The sequence below is a fragment of the Oryctolagus cuniculus genome, chromosome 10, assembly GCF_964237555.1.
Source record: "Oryctolagus cuniculus chromosome 10, mOryCun1.1, whole genome shotgun sequence".
Taxonomy (NCBI): Eukaryota; Metazoa; Chordata; class Mammalia; order Lagomorpha; family Leporidae; genus Oryctolagus; species Oryctolagus cuniculus.
This window is the reverse complement of record NC_091441.1, coordinates 105,604,391-105,623,483: the sequence shown is the minus strand read 5'-3', so window position 1 is coordinate 105,623,483 and position 19,093 is coordinate 105,604,391. Positions and strand designations below refer to the sequence as shown.

Sequence of the window (19,093 nt, the reverse complement as noted above, 5' to 3'; positions counted from 1 at the left end):
TCTTCTGGATGACGGATCACCCCAAATACTGCGTTTGACCTATAGATGTAACCAGTTCTGTCTCTGGTAGCAAATTCAATTCAGCATTCCTGACGGCTGCAGCGTCATACTGGCTCCTGTATTAATGAGGAGTTCATGACATCCCTGGCGGGGGTTTATTTTAAATTTGGATGAGTCATGACTACTTTTGAAAATGATACTTTGACACCCACTTCTCTCGTGATTCATAAGTCACTAATTCAGCTCGTCGCCCATTTCTCATTGTTGATTTTGTATGAAAGTCCAAGTCCTTCGTGGTCCCCAACCTCCAACACACACACACACAAGCACATTCTCATCCATACCAAATATCCCCTAAGACAGAACAGGCATTTGCATGGCTACCTTAGACGTGAAGCAGTCTTGGAGCCCGAATTGTGTGGACTGAGTGAGGTGGCAGCCTCAGGCGGCAGCAATACAGTGCATCGTGTAATTGGGGGCCATGCTCTACACGGAATCCTACCTTGTGCTCAGGTTCGAGAATTGTACTGATCCAGTCTTTGTGCGGCCCCCCTCTGAGGACGTTCCCGGAAATCTCTTTCCACCCCTAAGGAAGACAAGCACTGTAACCCCAGGCAGGGGCCGCCTGGGACCAGCTGAATTGCCAGTGTTGTCTTTGTGTCTGGTCCCATAGGGCTGCACTCCGCCACCTGGGCTCTCCACTGGATAAGGATCTGAGGTTCCTGGAGGCTTCAGCCAGGGGGCAGGAACAGGCTGCTGTGTGGACGGCAGGTACGAGACCGACTGTGTGTGTCCCCTGGGACTGGTTCCCCTACTGACCCCCACAGAGAACCAACGGGAAGGTGCACCCAGCATGCACTGAGATACAGAGGGGCTCTGAGCTCAGACATGCTGAACTGGAAGACTGCCTAGCAGAGTCCTGTGTGCTCTGGCATTGGAGAAGGGCTGGGTGGGCAGGGGTCCCCCTAACCTAGGAGCATGAAGCCCTCCGATTTGTGACTCTCATTAGCTGGGGCACCTGGGGTGGTGGCTTTCCCCTCTTAGAGCCTGTTTGCTCATAAGTGACGTGAGGACAGTAACTTCTGTGCTACGGGGCGTAGAGCAAGCAGATGCCTGCGAAACCTTTATTTGGTCTTGCCCTGTAATTCCTTCAAAGGCCAAGAGGACCCCAAAAGAAAGGCTGGTGTGGGGGATGATTGGCAGAGGACATTGAGGGCAAAGGTGGTCACTGCTGGGGCCTGGAGCTGACCGCAGAGGGCTCTTTCCCTGTTGCCTACTGGACGAAAGCACACTCCACGCTTGATGCCCACGTCCCAAGCATTTTCTGGAATCCCCCATAGCAGGGATCTTTCCTTGGGCACCACACAGCCCATTTCCCTACTGGCACGTTCTGAAGGCCACATGGAGCCCTTGGCCCTCAGCAGACACAAGGACGGACAGACAGAGAGCCATCACTTTAATAGCATAGCAACACTTGAGGAGGGGGAGCCACGGATGTAGCACACATGGGTCTTCCATTTGCACGATTGGGCTGAGGTTGGCGGGGGAGGGGGCACTCACTGGACGATTTAGACAGACTTTTTCACATTGAGAACTTAATAGAGGCTTCAGATGTCAAACGTTGGTGACAATGAGTTACAATGTGATTGTTTTCGTATTCAGCCTCCTCTTCGTAAGGTCAGGAGGTTGCTTCCTGTCTGGCCGAGGAGGGGCGCCGGCTCCCCTAGGACGGGTACTCATACTCCTCTGCACTGCGCCGGCCAAAATCCATCCAGCCCATGTAGTCCCGGTCGCTTATCCTGTGGCTGGGGTCCAGGCTCTGCAGGTTCTTGATGATGGACATGCGGCCAGCAGGAGCTACAGGGGCGTGGAGGCAGGAAACAGGGCCATTACATCGGAGAACACGACCAGTTGCATTGGTGAAGGAGAATGATAGGAAACACGAGACGAAAGTGACACACACACCTCCCTAAAGTTAAGTAAGAGCTCTCAAGGGAGTGGAAAGGCAAGCCCAAAATACGGGGGAAGAGAGACAGACTCCCGACTGGGTAGCTGGAGAGAGGGCAGTATTTACCAGCCACGGTGTGTTCTGTATTCTGCTGGTGTTTTAGTGGATTCTTTCGCCCTGCTTTGCACACAGGGTGACCCGCCTGGACGTTCCTTTGTTTCTCCTGTGTGCAGGTGCCCTAGCAGCAGCCAGCCAAGGATTCCCCCAGAACTTACCCATAAAACCCCTCAACATACCTAGCTCTTGTTATAAAGTAGTGCAATTACAGCATCGTGGCATTGGAACGGTTTTAAAAGCATGGACTCAAGTCCCTCTGCTGTATAAATACCCTTGATTCATTTGAAAGCTACCTTCTGTTTTTAAGAATGATATTGGGGGGAAAAAAACCCCAAATCTTGGCATCTCAGAAACACTCAAAGAAGGGTGAGTGAGAATAAAAGAATAGGAACCTGGCATTTTGATCTAAATGCAGTGATCGAAGCTGCATGGGCCCATTTTGCTCCAATAGTCAATGAACCTGAAATGGAGGTCAGATCTCAAGGAGCAGGCTGGATCTCCCATCTAACTCAACACCAGGCCAGCAGAGATGTGAACTGGTTTCTTTGGAGGTCCTTGACACTGCCCTGGCTCACGAGATTGTAGACAGTGGCTTCCGAGAGTGAGAAATCAATATAAAGCCCTCTCCTGTGAAAACTAAGGGTCCACAGAGGCCCGTGGGGACCACCGTGGACAGACCCCACTCAGTGATTCCCCAGGGGTGGGGGCCCATCCTCCACCTCTCATGAGGCTGCCCTTGCCAAGTCTTGCCCTTGGGTGGGGAGGAATACGGCTTATGGATTGACAGCTGATACTGCAGAGGGAGCTACCCTGTCTTGGTAGGTAATGGAATCAGGCAAGCTAAGTGAGAATCAGGGGTAAGCACACAGAGCAGCGTCCCATCCTTCCTCCCAGGCCCGCCTCCCCTCCCAGCTTTGGAGCTGGAGTCAGCTCAGCCCTGTGTGTCATCTCCCGAGCCACGCAGGACCTGAAACGTCAGTCCTCAGATTCAGCGACACCCTCCGCCTGCTCTGTGCATCAATGTCCAGGGCAAGGCGGGGCACAGCCCCAGCTCTCGTCTCGCGGAAGCAGAGCGATGGCTTGCGCGTAGTGACACTGAGAAGGGACTTAGTCACTTGTGGGGTGGAACTAAGGGGCCAGCCGCCTTTACATTTTAAATCCCAGAATGGGCTCAGAAGCTCAGTGGCTTCTTCCGGGGAGGTCAGGACTCAGACGGGCAGCCCTGCCGCTGCCCATGTGCACAGCTTTCCGGAGCCCTGGCTTTGGCACAGACACCATGGGCTCAATAGTACAGTGCAGGGCTGCTCTGAGGGCCGAAAGAGACAGTGGAGACGTAGCACTGGGGCTGTGCTGGGCACCACAGCCACTGTGCCACTGGATGCCTTCCCAGCGCTCTCCGACTGAACCTCCATTGAGAGGCCTGCCGACAATTCTTCCTGAAAAAAACTCACGAGCATTGTGCAAAGAGTGCATTGCCTTGTTTAGAACCTTCCAGGGTAAGCACACCTTGTACTTGAGTCCAAATCTGACCTGAAAATATGCAGAATGTTCAAAGAAACCATGCAACAACTAAATATGTGAATGGTCCCTCCTAATCCACAGGTGTCAGATGGAAGTCTGGGATGGTTTCCCAGCTGGTGCACATCCCAGGCGTGGGCAGCTCCATGGCCCGGCGATGAGCAGGCCCACCTGGGTCTGTCTGGCAGCACGGACTGAAGGTCCAGGGAGAGGGCTAGGGTGAAGAGGGAGCAGGCAGGACTTTGCAAGAGGCGAGTGCTGGTTTTAGGAAATGCTGTGGCTTTTGGCTTTACTGTTTCCTCGGGTCTTTCCTAAAGCTGGGCAGAGGGGTTCCAGTGAGAATCCTGGGCTATTTCAGACTGGTCTTAGATGCAACTCACACCTGGGGGCGGGTACTGACTGACTGGATGAGCAGTCACCAGGAACCCTAAAGACGTTCAGGTTTTCCCTCTCAGCTGACCAGGATCAGCTTCTCTTCCAAGTTCATTCGAGGGAGAGCAGAAGACAAAGTGGTGATTGGCGACCATTTCCCAAAGAGGGAAAAATAGAGCAAATGGGCTTCTCTCTGTTGAAATCTGGGCACAAAGTGTACAGTCTCGTGTATCGCAATATCAAGCTGTACCTCCAACATGGGTAAAATTATTATGTTGATCAAAACATTTCTAAAGTCTTTAAGGAAACAGAAAACAACCTTGATTTGATCATCACATATGGCATGTCTAATGACTTATCACACTGTGCCCCCTGAAATGTACGGACACAGAAGTTTCCAGCACACCGGCTGGCTAAGAGAGCCCCGTGGATAAAGTATTACCTCCCCTCCCTCCTAGCCGTGTCCTATTTCTCCCTCCTGTTATGTACTTCGGTGACAAGGGACGCACTGTCGCTTCTTTTTAAACTGCTGTTGTCAGCATTGATTACTTCCTGCGAGAAGGTTTCCAGGTGTCAGGATCTGGGGGGCTCCCAGTTCCATGCATTTGTAGGAAAGGGAGTCAGTCTATCTGGGAACCCTTTTGGGGGGGTTCAGTAATTATGTTTTGATGTATTCATAAAGTGGCATTGAACTTAAATGGTAACACTGTGCAAAGATCAGCTCCAAGAGACTTTAAGGACAGCTCTTACTCATCAGTCCTCCACACTCCCTCTCAGGTTGCTACCAAGCACGTCCAGAAAACCTCACGGTGCGCTGTAAGGTAACTCAGAAAAGAAACCTGCGCTTCCTCCCGAGAGAATACCTCCTCAAAGCAGGCTCTAGACAAGGTCAGAGTTGGGAGCCCGGAGCAGGTGCAGTAGCGATCTCGGGACTGGGGAGGCAGCGTCCTTACCTCTCCGAGCCTGCTGGATGTACCTGGCCAGCAGCGCGCCCAGGTGCCCTCGGGACTCGACATCCGTCCTCTGCGCGGCCCTCAGCTGCCTCCGGGACGCCTCCTCTGCCCGCTGCACCCCAGAACCCGCGGGATCTGAGGGAGCCACGGGCTGCGTCAGGGCGCCGACCGCCAATACCGCTATCAGCACGCACAGGCTCAGGCCGCGGTTCATGGCTGTGGAGAGCAAAGGGTGGGGAGGTCGGGGGTGGGGCGGGGGGCGCGGGGCGGCGTTAACTAAAAGTCTGGGCATCCGCGGGCTCCTGCTAAGAGTTACCCATCCAGAAGAGAGTCAGACACCCCTCGCCTCCCCAAGGCGGCGCAGACCGCAGCCCAGAGACCACAGCGCGCGCGTCCTGGCGCGCCAGGCTGGTCTTCGGGGTTAATCCACACCCAGTATCGGGGCACGGCGACTGGAGACCCTGTTTGCTGCGGTGTTTAGCAGATGGGCTGATTTATTCCTCCCTAAAGTTAGCAGAAGCGGGCGCAGCGCGTCTCCACGAAGGAAAAGTGTGTTGAAAAATACGCGCAAGGGAAGACTTTGTGGGAGAAAATTAGACCCTTTAAAACCGGTAGCGCCCTTCCCGATGGCTTTGAAGCTTTCAAGACCGAAATAAGAGAGGCACGGTTTAAAATGCAGTATCCATAAAAGCTGAATTTACACAGGCAAGGTTTGAAAAAAAAAAATCCAAAAATAGGCGCTCAGCGATCTCTGCTTTTAGGTCCACAAACAGATAAAATACCCGAAGGTTTCTATCCCCCAAACCCTGATTTCCACCACCCACCCCCGCCGCATTTAGAAAGTGAATTTAAACAGTAAAATCGCTTGGTATTTTATCTGGCAGGCAGGATCGCCAAAGTGCACGGCACCGCGGGGTAAGGGCTGGGAAATGCTGGCGTGCGCGCGAGCCCTGGCACATGGCTCTGCCAGCATCGTCCGCAGAAAGGGAGCGGCGAGGCGTGAGGAACTCTAACAGACGGCTGAGCACACCCAGCCCTCGTTTTGAGATCCAGTGCCGTTATTTCCGACTTTCAGAAAACGTCTTTCGAGCTGGCAGAGGGAAGACAGGGCAAACGGAAGAAGCAAAACGGAAAGAGAGTACAAAGCCGAAAACCCGGGACACCTGCCGCCCCGCCGGCGAGAGAGGCGCCTACCTTGGGATGAAGACGCGGCGCGGTCAGCGAGTCCACCGGAGCAGCCCGGCGCCCGAGCCAAGTTCAGGGTGGGGGGGCGGCCGCTGCCTCTTAAATAGCCCCGCCCGGCGTGGTGGGCCAGTCATCTGTTTCCCCGGCGCTGACGCACGCCGGCGGCCGCACGTGCCCGGGGGGCAGCCTCGGGGGCGACCGGAGACGCGAGAGGGGGGAACCGGCCCAGCGGAGTCGGGGTAAGCCCTGTGTCCCGCCCCTCTCTCTGTCCCAGGAGTTGTCTCCCAGGACTCGGTCCCGCCCGCTCTTCCCCGGGCTTTCACGCGCGGTGCTGTCCTAGGTGGGAAGCCCCGGATCACGGAGTCTCCTCCAGGTTGGGGAGGCAGGCAGTGTTTCGTCCGCTTTGGGGACCTGACGGGCCGCCAAGGAAACCGGGGGCGCAGGGCGAGGAAGCACTAGAGTTAGGGGTCAGCACGGGTAAATTGGAGTCGGGGGAGCGTCCGAGGCTCTGCTGCGTGGGTACGTGGGCGAAACGGAGAGGAGCAAAGCTCTGGAGGTTCCCCCCAACACGATCCCTGGGTCAGTAAAAGGGCTCCGACCACAGCTGGCTGCGAACGTCCCAGGGCCTCGCCTTACGCGGTTGTGAGTTGGGGATGGCACGGTCTGGCTTTTCCCGGAGAATTCCAAGTTGGGAAAGGGTTATTTTCCCAGGCCGAGTCGCCCCTGCTCCTTGTCACCGACAAGTGGCGCTAGCGAGTGTCCCCTGGGTTTGCTTCCCGACGCGCCCCTATCCTGTACCCCTAAGCTCTCGGCAGCGGCACTTACCCCCTCTCCCCCTACTCCCCGGGCCAGGCCCTGCCATAACTCGGGCTGCCTGCGTGCGTCCTGCCTTGCCCTTACTCTAACGCCATTTCACGGATGGAAAGCAAGGCCCGAGGAAGGGCTGTGCCTCGCAGGGGCTCTGCCCCAGGCTCCGGTCTCCCACGGTGCCGGGAGACCTCCCTGCCTGGGTCCTGGAAATCGCCCTTTCCCTGCAAGGACTGGGATGCAAGCAGGGAGATTTGGAAGCGCTGCTTTCAACACTGGACTCTCAGCTCAGAAATCCCCGGGGGAGGCAGGGATTGTGGGGCTGCTGGGGGGGGGGGTCCGGTGGGGACCAAGGGGAGAGTGCTCTGATGCGTCTCTGCCAGCAGCGCTTTTGCAACCTCCAGGCAACAAGTGGGAAAACAGCAGTGCGTTAGTGATTTTTTTTTTTTTTTTTTTTTTTTTTTTTTTTTTTTTTTTTTTTTTGCACAAGGCCGGCAAGATTTGGGTGGTTGAGTTGGAGAAATTGGTTGTATCTGTGAGGATGGCGGAGGCCACTTTGAACTTTCTGTACTCATTGGATTCCCATCCATGGAACACAGGTCCTGGGAATGCAAGAGCTGATAATAGGAGGGAGCTGAAAAACAAGTAACCAAGCCCCCCCCCACCCCCACCCCACATCCCAGGTGGTTCTGATGTGTTTGGGATGGAGACGCTCACAGAGAAATGTTTTGCTGAGGGGAAAGAAGGAGTGAGGCTAGGGTTTTAGAAAGATGATTCCGGTGGTGTTGTGTTCCAAAGGTGAAGAGATGTGAAGACGGGGACTGCTTAGGTGACCCCCAGGGACCCGAGGAGTCCTGTGAAGGCAGGGGCTGCTTAGGAGAACCCCAGGGAATGGGGGACTGGAAGGGGGCAGCAGGTGTCAAGGTCTGTTTGTACTAAGGCTAATAAACGATTATGACACTTGTTTGTTGTTAGGGAACTAATGACATAGCCACAGGTGTTCATCGGAGGAAAGAGAGACAAGCAGGAGACCCAGACAGAGTTCCTGGCTCCTGTCTTTGGCCTGGCCCAGCCTTGGCTGTTGTGTGCAGTTGGGAGAGTGAGCCAGTGGATGGGAGATCTCTCTCCCTGTCTATCTCTGCCTCGCTGCCTCTCAAATACATGAGACTGAGTAAATAATTCTAAGAAGAAAAAATAAGACTTAGTGTCATGCCGGAGCCTCCTAATTCATCATTCATGGGACTGAAACTCGCTACAGGTAACCTCCATTGAAGGTGCACAGGAGGCTGACTGTTATGGTTTGGAGGCAATCTGGGAGTTGGGTTCTTTTTTACTGATCGAGTTTAGGAAGGCCATTATTTGTCCTGGAACATTTCAAAGCCCCACCAACAGAGATGGTGTCTGCAGCCATTATCAGTAACCATTTGAGAAGGAAGTAGCTGTGGTCATTGTGAACAGTGTGTTCCTTTACCTGCTGGTGAATTTCTTTAAATACCTTGTTGTAGCTTAGGTGTCCACGAAAGCAGAACCTGACACTAGTGCTTGGATGTTGGAGGATTGATCTGGGAGGGAGGAGAGAGTGGACAGTGAAGTGCAAGTACTGAGCAGGCTATGCTGTGGCCTCAGCGCCCCGGGTCTTCCACGATCCGCCTCTTGGAACACGTGTCAGAAGCAGCCTACCTGAGACAGGAAGGAGAGCCAGGCACTTGCCCACTTCCAAGGCCAAGGCTGAGATCCTGTTGAGAAAAGGCTCAACGGAACCTAGCTGGAGTCCTTGGTCTGCAGGTGTTGTCATAATGGTTAAAAGTGCCATTCAGGATTTTAAAGTCAGGGTGTGAGACATGTGTTGTCAAACGGGGATCTTGAGTCTGATGGGTTTGGGGACCCAAACCTTAAGAGGATAGATGTTTAAGTCTTAATCAGACCTGGTCTCTTTCTTACTGTTCCAACTCAACCTGGGAAAAGTAGGAGAGAAAAAACCGGGGCAGGGACCAAAGGCAGAGACTTCAGAAAGATGGGATGGGGTATATGTGTGGGAGAGGGGGCCAGGATGTGGTTGCCAAAAGAGAAATAGTACCGGAAGATGACTGAATCCACTTTTCTCCTTCCTTATCACACCACGTACTGACCACTGGGCCTGTGCACACCATCCAATCTGCATGCAGCTCCTCCAGGATAAGCCTGAGACCCAAGAGTGGGAAGAAAGGTTTCAGGGAGAAGGTGAACAGTGCCAGCCCCAGAAATTGTCTGGGGGTCCAGACTTTTAGAAAAAGCAAGCATAGGGCTAATGCAGTTGTGTTATTCCATCCTTTGTTACCATATCAAAATACCCAGAGAAGGCTATCATTGTAAAGACAATAGCTCTCTTTAGCTCACTGTTCTGGAGACTCCAAGTCCAAGATCAGGCAGCCTCATCAGCTCTGCCCCTGATGAGGGCCCAGTGGCAGATGGTGTCACAGGAGAGGAACACATGTAGGAGGAAGATATCATATTCGCGGGAACAGAAGCCAGAAAGTGATTCAGGGTTCGGGCCTGCTCTTCAAGAAACTTGCTCTCCCGAGAACTACCTTGTCAATCTTTTCCGAGGGCAGCCCCTCGACACACACACACACTCAGTGGCACAAGGATGTCCTTACCACCTGTCACTGCAGACACACTAGGGGCCAAGCCTCCAACACGTGAACCCTTAGGGGGATACTCAAACCACATCAGGGTGCTGCAGCATTTGGATTTGGACAGCAGGAATTTTACCATGAAAGGAGTTACTTAAGGAACAGCGTGCACCTGTAGCAGGTGTGATGGAATGCTAAGAATTGGCAGCTGGGAGATGAGGAGCCTGTGCATATACTTAGCTAGTTCCTGGGATGGTGAGTGAAGGGAAGGGTTTGTTTTCCGGCTTCCGTGACTTCCCTGGCAAAAGGCAGGCCTGCAGAGGAGTGGAGAAAGTTCTGGGTGCTGTGTCCAGGGACCACCCAGCATTTGCAGAGGAGTGAGAAGATGGTTTTATCTGCCAGATTGCATTTCTTATGTAAGTTTCTGGAGCTTGGAGTTGGAAGGAGAAGTTGACTCAGTCTTCAAATGAGAGTCTTGGTTTAGGTTTTGGGTCTCTGCCTTGGGTTTTGTACCCTCCAAAGACAACACCTAAGACCAAGGCCTGGATGCAGGTGGTGTATTTGGGAGAGCATCCAGAGAGCAAAGGTGAGGATGTAGGAAGTGAGATGGGGAAGAGGGGAAAGTCAACTAAGTGTAGGTTGATGAGCAGGTTACTGCTGGAAACAACTGGGTTTCCTTCTTGCTGGGGCCTCTTTGAGAAGTAAGACAGGAATTGTCCACTGCAGCATCTATGCATGAATCCTACCTTCTACTGTGTGATGGTTACTGTAGCAGGTAGGCTTACGGTGGGGACCAAATGCCAGTTAAGGCAGAGGAGAAAGATGCTGATGCTTATGTGAAAGCCATCAGTCTGTGCCAAAACAGTGCCCTGAAGCCGCGGGTGAATCCAGATGGGTCAAGAGAACACGGGGTGAAACGTCAATTATCTCCTACAGCTTCTTAGGGCAGACTGTAGGAAAGACCCTGTTGGGTTCATATGTGGGCCAAAGGGTACAAATAGTTTGCCCTGGAGAAACATTCAAGAAACATGGCCTCTTCCTCATACCAGACACTGGGGATTTCATGGTGCTAGTGATGGGAGACTTGAGTCCTGAGTCTCCCAGCCACTGTCTGTGTAACCCAGAGCAAAGCATAGGTGAGGTGAGCAGGCATCACTTTCTAGAACATTGAGAGGTCTCTGTGGGATAAGCCAGAGTCTTGTACTCTGGTTGGATAGGGCTTGAGTGTTAGCCCCAAGGGTTCAAGTGTTGAAAGCAAGTTCTCCAGCAAGGTGATGTTGGGAGGTGGGGACTGGAGGGTGATCACTGGAGGGCGCCGCCCTCCAAAGAGGGTCAGGTCACTCCCGTGGGGCCCCTGAGTTTGTTTTCATGAGAAGGAGTTGGTTACAAAAGCCTGAGCCTGACTCTGCATTGCTGTCTGGCTTCCTTTCTCAATAGCTGACTGCTCCCTCCTGCACCTGCCATCACCCTCGTGCCATCCACCGCAGGGTCATGTGGCCACAGGGACCCTCGCCTGAGCCAGTACTGTGCTGTCTGGACTTTCGGCCTCCAAAATTCTGAGCTAATTAAATCCTTCTTTGTAAGTTCTCAGCTCAGCTAACTCATTACAGCAGTCAAAAAGCGGACCGGCATGAGGCAAGATAGGAAGATGGAGGATAAGGAGATTAATAATTTTTAGTCTTTTTACACATTCACCTCTTCTTAGAACAAAAAGACTGGTCTGAGAATGAGACACCAAGGAGGAAACAACCCATGGGATGATGGGCTAGAGATCAGAAGCATCTTGGGATTGTCCAGTCTTACAAATCCATCCCAAGGCTCCCAAGTTGATCCATCCCTCACTCTCTTTGCTGAGAACAGGGGGTTCATTGGGGTTAAAGCAGAAGGGAAGCAATGCTACAAGATCAAGTCCACTGAAATGGCAAGTTGCAGTAGGTTTATTCTGGGCACACAGCAGATGACCCCCTTGTGTAACCAGATGCTAATTTTAAAGAGAAATGACGGATGCAGGGAGCAGCAGGGAAAGTGTAGCCATTTCTTGGCAACTCTAATTGCCGCAAGAGGTGCCAGGCTGCTAAAGGCATACGCGTGTGCTGTGCACACAGTGAGAAAATCACAAGCCAGGAGCTGGGTTTGTCCCCACCCAAAGCCCTGGCACCTACAACGCAATCTGCTTTCTTGGGAAGGTACAGATGGGCCTAAAGGAGTCACCCAGAGAAGCTGCTGGTGGTTCTTGAGATGTGGTTGTTTCTTTCCCTTACCCATGAGTATCTGCTTCCTTGCTTAAACAGGACTGGGGGGGGGGGGGGGCTTGCCCACACAGGGAGCAGGCACATAGTTGGGTTTTTGTTTTTTTTTTTTTTTTTTTGACAGAGAGAGAGACAGAGAGAAAGGTCTTCCTTTTTCATTGGTTCACCCCCAAAATGGCTGCTACGGCCAGCGCACTGTGCTGATCCGAAGCCAGGAGCCAGGTGCTTCTCCTGGTCTCCCATGGGGTGCAGGGCCCAAGCACTTGGGCCATCCTCCACTGCCTTCCCGGGCCACAGCAGAGAGCTGGACTAGAAGAGGAACAATCGGGACAGAATCCGGCACCCCTACCAGGACTAGAACCTGGGGTGCCGGTGCCGCAGGCAGAGGATTAGCCTAGTGAGCTGTGGCGCCGGCACACATAGTTCTTCATATAGATGCTTTATCAGGCATCAGCGGTGCCCTCTCTGCACCTTCTCTCTGCTGGTTGACCCAGCTTCTCAGCCCTTGGGACTCTGAGTGCTTTCTCTGGTGAGAGGAGCCTGTTACGCCACTCAGAGTTAGGTTTCAAGGGCTGGGGGGGGGTTAGTTCCTCCCAGTGAATAACCTCAGCCAATGCCTAAGGGGAAATGGACAACCACCCTAGCTCTCTGACTCTGTGAGGCTATGCTCTAGGCTGGTTCCCGGAGTTCGCCGGTGGAACTCGAGCAGCCCTTGATGGTGACATGCTCGGCCACGAGCCATCTCCAGGTCTTGCCTGCTCTCTTACTTCCTCATTTCCATACCCAGGTTTCCTGGGATCTCCTCCAAGTCTTTGCTTAGGATCATCTTCTGGGAAAATCCAAACTGCAGTAGCTGAATTTGTAGCTTCCATCAATGTGAGTCATGTTCTGGAGTTAAAAAGATTCCTCGGGCATAGGAACCCTGTCTACAGGCAGTAAGCTTCCTGCAGGCCACGTGACTAAGAGACCCAGGTAGTCCTAGGACGGCCGGGGGTAGGGGCAGGTATTTGGCTTTGAAGGGTCTACTGCTCCCAGAAGCCAGGTGCTGATCGGTGGCTGTGAACACCAGGGCTCTTCTGGGCAGGCTGCAGAAGTTGGAAAGCATCGGCTGAATGTTCCTGATGTTGCCACAGGGGTGGCCTCCGCCCTGCATCCAGACCCTCATCCTTCTTGTGGGACATCAAATCCCATGTTAATCCATGTACATTTCCTCAAAACAAAATCACTGATTTTTGGACCCATCATTCTCACCTTGAATCCACTGAGTCTCTGCCTCGGCATTACTAAGGATGCTGAAGTTAAAAAGGTAGAGTTGTTCTGGCGCCGTGGCTCAATAGGCTAATCCTCTGCCTTGTGGCGCCGGCAACCCGGGTTCTAGTCCCAGTCGGGGCGCCAGATTCTGTCCCGGTTGCCCCTCTTCCAGGCCAGCTCTCTGCTGTGGCCCGGGAGTGCAGTGGAGGATGGCCCAGGTGCTTGGGCCCTGCACCCCATGGGAGACCAGGATAAGCGCCTGGCTCCTGGTTTCAGATCAGTGCGGTGCGCCGGCCCTGGCGGCCATTGGAGGGTGAACCAACGGTAAAGGAAGACCTTTCTCTCTGTCTCTCTCTCTCTCTCACTGTCCACTTTGCCTGTCAAAAAAAAGGGGGGGGCAGAGTTGGGCCACATCTCAGGCAATACAGCCTCTGGAGGTGGGTTTAGGGATCTGATTTCTAACACGTACAGGAATGTCTTGGGCTGGGCTTCCCAAGATCCCATCAGAGTGATGCATCCGTGAAGCAATCCCAAGTAAAAGAGCTGACAAGGCAGGACATGAACAAGGAAAGCCAAGGAAGGTGTGACCCCAGACAGAGACAGGGTGCTGCAGAGGGTGGCCTCAGCCTGCTGCTGCATGGGAGCTTGACATTTCCTACTGCTGCACCTGCCAGTCACCGGCTAAGAGCTGCCCCAGGGCAGGGACAGGTCAGTTCAGGAAGAGCTAGCAGAGGGACTTGAGTTGCTTGTGCACAGCCCCTCGAGGTGGAAGCCACAGGTGCTGGCCACAGGCAGCTGGTGAGGACAGAAGCAACACAAGGGATCTTGGGATGTCTGAGCAGGACACAAAGTGTCCAGCATGGCAGATGATTCCTATGCAAGACCAGGTCACCAGAGTGGAGCTCACAGTGTGGAGTGGGATGGTGGAGGGTGACAGGCTTCGATAAGACACTTCCAGATGGGTCTGGCTCCACACCAGCTGCTTTTGACACTTCCCATCACTGTGACGATGCACAAGTATGCATTACGCTTCTTTTAAGTTGTGTGGTAGGTAACCTTTGGGGCCTACACACACACACACAGAGACACACACACATAGAGTGAGCGTAACTGAACTACATTCTCAAAGCCTCTTCTCTCTGCTGGAAGGGAGGAAGCCCAGGGCTTAGGTTCCATGTACTCCCTTCTGCTCAGATGCTACCAAGGGCAACCCAACTCTCTTCAGGTCTCTCAATGGAGAGGCCAGTCATCATTATCTGAAAGCTGAGGGACACTTCACAGGTTATTTCTAAGCAGCTGTCCAGCGCTAGGATTAACCTGAGAAAACCGGGTTTACTATTATTTCCTTTCAGTAGGAGAAAGATGATGTCCACACACAATAAGCAAATAGCTGAATCATTACGAAAAGAAAAAAGAATGGATCTGAGAAGGGGAGGGAGGGAGGGAGGCCAGGTGCCACTGGGCCTTGTTACACATCCTTCCTCTCACATTTTACTTTGATCCACTGGGCTGCTGGATTATTTACACATCGCTCAGGCCTTACAGGCTCTGAGCCTTTTGGGTTACATCAAGGGAGAATTTGTTTCCTCTCTCAATTCTCTAGTTGTGGTCTCCCCTGGCTCTTACTTGGGCACTTATCACAGCCTGTATAATCCAGCCATGGTCCCGCCCCTCCCCTCTCACCCCCCTCCCCCTTTTATTCGAAAGCATGTGGCTGTGTGGGTGCTATGTCTAGACAGCAGATCACCCCAGAACTAGCCCGTCCAGGAGCTCTCGCTGGTGGGGACCTCCACTTTCTGCTGACTCCACAGTTTCTACGCCTATATCTGTCTTCTCTGTGGGCCTGAGATCAGGGAGGGAACCAAGGTCAGAGCCACTAAGGAAGGCTATTTCTGTGACAAGGTGCTCTCCAGTTCAGTCCTGGAGCCTCTCCCTCTCTCTATTCGTGATTGGCTGAATTTCCCAATCGAGCCTTTCACGTTGGCCAGTTATGTCCATGCACATCTGAGTGTGCATGAGGGATCTTCAGAAAGGTCATTGAAAATGCATATTATGAAAAAATGGTGCAAGGTTTTTGCCCCCAAATAAACTTTTAGTCCAATTTTTCCATGAACTTGGGAGAGACATTCATAGGAGGCTTTGAGTGGATACCAGAAAGCTGGGAACCCACAGATGATGGGATGTTGTGAGGTAGGTAAGGACCAAACTTGCTGGGCTGGAAAGGGGGTGCCAGCTAGATGTCTGCTCTCTCCTCTAGGAAGGGCGCTCAACAGTCAGTTGTGAACTCAGTCTGAACTTCGAGTTATGAATGTAACATATGTTCCTCACTCAGACCTTCACTATTTTTAGCTGAAACAGAAGAGTACTTGGAGAGGGCTTTGGATGAGGAAGCAAGGGTTTCAGGGGAACCCTTGTTTAATTATAGGAGCTTGGGCTTTGGTGCCAGATACGTGCAAGTTTAAGTAGCTGCTTTGGGGGCAGGCATTTGTTGCAGTAATTAAGATGCCACTTCGGATGTGTTTATCCCACACCAGAGTGCTTCTGTTCCAGTCCTGGCTCTGCTTCCTACTCCAGCCTCCTGCTCAGGTAAACCCTAGGAGGCAGCAGATGATGCTTCAAATCCTTGGGTCCCTGACAACCACTTGGAGACCCCACATTGAGTTTCAGGCTCCTGACTTCTGTTTGGCTCAGCCCTGGCTGCTGTGAGATGTGGGAAGTGAACCAGCAACGGAAGATCTTTGTCTCTGTCTCTTTCCCCATCTCTCCTTTCCTGCCTCCATCTCATTCTCTTTCCTTCTCTTTCAAATGCAATGAAAATAGATAGATAAAAATTTATTTTTTAAAAGGTACCTGCATTATGTTTTTTGCATGACTCTGTGATCCTCAATTTTTCATCTGCAAAATGAGTATTACAATGACACCTATTTCTCTAGGCAGTTGTCAGGATTCGATCGTGCCATGAGGTCCTAATATCTGACCACACATCATGTACACCAACTCTTAGCATCATTGCAAGAAAGCAAAACGTGCTTTGTGGTTGTTGGAGTTTCTCAAGTCTTTAAACAAGCTTCCCAGAAATTTGCAAAGTCAAATGTCATCCTCAAAAGAGGTACTTTTAGGGTTGGCTCAAAGAAATAAATTTTCACTTTGCCTATATCTTTCCAGCTTGAGGGAAATTAAATGCACTGAAAGCCAGTTTTGGGGAGCCTGGATCACTTGTGTTTCTTCTCAAGGTTGAAGGTGGGCGAGATGGGGCTTTCTGGTCATCTGTAGTCTCTCCCTGGGAACTTCCTTGGTCTGTCCAAGAGTGGCCTCTTTGCCCCTCGTTCTTGGGGCAGAGACATTGACAGCCGTCACCGAGTTTGAGAAAGTTGACCCTCAGCTAGAGTCAGCCCCTGCAAAGGACATGTGTTTAGGATGGCTTACACTCTGCCAGCTGGGTGTACGGTTAGAGTAAGGGAGGTCCTTCAGAATGCCCACACTGTAATTATTTTCATTCTATGATAAGTGTACTTAAATTGTGGTCCAGTTTACAAAACTAGGTCAATAAACGATCAATAGTGCTGCAACTTTGAAGCGTACTTGAGGTTGTCAGAGTGGGAACTACAATTAGGAAACCTTTTATGAGCAAATTAAAGGTTCAGATATATCATTTACATCTAGCATATTTTGTCAACCCTAACGTGCATACATTTTTCACGCTTTAACATCGCTGAAACAAGGACATGTGTTACAAGCTATGGCTTTTACAGTTGGTGGAGCTTACGTGGCCTGTGGTTATCATCACTCGCAGATACACAAACTTGGCCTTGTTTATTTTTATTGATATCACTTTGAGTGCTGTCTAATTCATTCATTTGATATAATTTCAATAATCTTTACTGATATTGTGTATTAACTTTAAATGCTGTTTATGTTGTTTTTGGAAAGATTTCACTAGAATTTGGCATTGAAATGAGAGGTTATTTTGTACATAGAAGGATGCAGAAACAGCAGTGTAACCCAGAAATGTTGTTAGTGAATTAAATATACATAATTGGAGAAGTGATTGCAATTCCATATTATCTTGACAAACAACAGTCAAGTACTTAATAAACCATAAAAAGTAAAGCATTAGCAAGCAGAAAGGACTGTACATTTTATTTTGAGATCCCTGCAAAACTATTACCCAGCACCCACCAGGCCATTCAAGAGAAGGCAGGAGAAATGGCCAAATTCCTGAGATGAATGTCAGTCAACAAGAGGTGGGTGTGATGAACTTACGCATCATGCAGAATGCTAATCAAGAAATTATGTTTAATTACCAACATTTTTCCTGCAACGTTCCTAAAATAATGGTGCATCTTATAATCAATAGTCTTAGAGCCTATGAAATAGAGTTTACTGAAAATGACACACAACTAGTTCATGAGCAGGGAACACTGGCATTATTTTGGAAAATATGTTCAGTATGTTTCCTAACATATAACAGGTAGTCCTCCCCCAACCAAACCAAATCCAAACAAAACACCACACCTCACTTGCTCTTTGCTCTTTCTTGTAAGCATCATAAAACCAGACAAAACACAATAAAGCAAATGTTTTCAGCACAAGGCATCAGGCAGTGCAAGAATCTGATTCATCGGAGAAGAGAAACTCATAATTTGCCCTGACTCTGTGCCTGGGAACGCTTTCCAGACCAGAGCAGAAATATGAGCCTAAGTGGAACACGGAGGGTATTGCTAGGTGGAGGGGAGCAAACAATGGAGTTTGGAGTTGGTAGAGTGGTTAGAATTGGTGCAATAGGGAGCCAACGAGGAGATAGTGCACAGGCAGAGCAGCCCAGGCTGTGTGTATGAAGGGAAAATTCAGCTGGCATGTGTAGAGCTAAGTAAGATTCTAGAGGTTGAAAATTCCCACATAGCCAGAGATCAGAGCCTTGCTGGGCATCCAGTGGAGGCTTTAAAAAAGCCACACTTGAGGTAGAAGAACCCACTCTAGATCAAAGGTCACACCTCCAGTACTACAATCGGAAGTTCAATAGATTGGCCCTGACAAAGCCTAAGCAAAGCATGAGAAGATTAAAATGTTCTACCAGTAATTTAACCAGATATCAGAGCAAAACCTAATAGTCTGTAAAGGAAAACAGTAAAGCCCAGACTTCCTGCAATGCATTATCCACACTGTCCAGCATGTAGAAAAAAATCACCAAACATGCAAAGCAGGAAAATAAGACCTATGATCAATAGTAAAAGCATTAAATAGAAATATACTCTGAGGTAACTGAGACATTGGAGTTAGCAGACTAGTAGACTAGTACTTTAAAACAATGAGTATTAGAAATATGATCAAGGATTTGAAAGAAGAGATTGACAGAACGGGTTATTAGATGGGTAGGAAGATATGGATGTTAAAACGGTTATTCAAGTATGTTTAGAGGTTTTCAAAAATTGAGATAATGGGGCTGTTGCTGTGGCGTAGTGGGTAAAGCTGCTGTCTGCAATGCTGGCATCCCATATGGGTACATGTTTAATTCCTGGCTGATTCACTTCTGATCCAGCTCCCTGCTAATGCACCTGGGAAAACATTAGAGGACAGCCAAGTACTTGGGCCACTGCACCCACATGGAAGACCTCAAAGAAGCTCCTGGCTTCAGCCTTGTCTAGCCCCAGCCATTGAAACCATCTGGGGAGTGAACCAGGGGATACAACATTCTTTGTCTCTGTCTGTCTCTCTCTCTCTAATTCTGCCTTTCAAATAAAATCTTTAAAAGTAATTTTAAGAATTAAAGACATATTGGGAGAGTGAGCAGATGTGCTGGAGGTGGAAACAATAGGAGTAAAAAAATAGTAACTCTGGATTTTTGGGTTGCTAGGGCAGACATGAGCAGTCAAGAGCACCAACTCTGGACCCAGACTGCAAGTGCCCATCTTGTCCTTGACTGAGAGACCTTGGGCATGTTCCTTTAGCTTTCAGAGCCTTCGTTTTGTCATCAGTAAAATCGGGGTGACTATAATAACAGTGCCTATCTTGGCACTATTGTGAGAACTAAATGAGATAAATGAAAAGTGCCCTTCTCAATACCTGACACAGATTAAGTAT

At 50.7% G+C, this 19,093-nt stretch overlaps 1 protein-coding gene and 1 long non-coding RNA gene across 4 annotated transcripts in view; one reads left to right on the top strand and one right to left on the bottom strand.

The window, feature by feature from the left end:
* Positions 1–1,439: 1,439 nt before the first annotated feature.
* Positions 1,440–6,242, bottom strand: CCK (cholecystokinin). Its single transcript, XM_002713069.5, has 3 exons — positions 6,103–6,242; positions 4,909–5,124; positions 1,440–1,857 (listed from the first exon to the last, which is right to left on the bottom strand). The coding sequence occupies exons 2-3, from the start codon at positions 5,120–5,122 to the stop codon at positions 1,724–1,726; spliced, it is 348 nt and encodes a 115-aa protein (XP_002713115.1). The 5' UTR covers positions 5,123–5,124; positions 6,103–6,242; the 3' UTR covers positions 1,440–1,723.
* LOC103349148 (uncharacterized) overlaps positions 6,194–19,093 on the top strand; it is a 77,165-nt gene continuing 64,265 nt past the window's right edge. Inside the window, exon 1 of one of the 3 annotated variants that reach the window (XR_011379273.1) lies at positions 6,194–6,332. This is a non-coding gene — a long non-coding RNA (uncharacterized lncRNA). The remainder of the gene's footprint in view (positions 6,333–19,093) is intronic. The other 2 variants (XR_011379268.1, XR_011379269.1) reach the window with 2 other exon arrangements.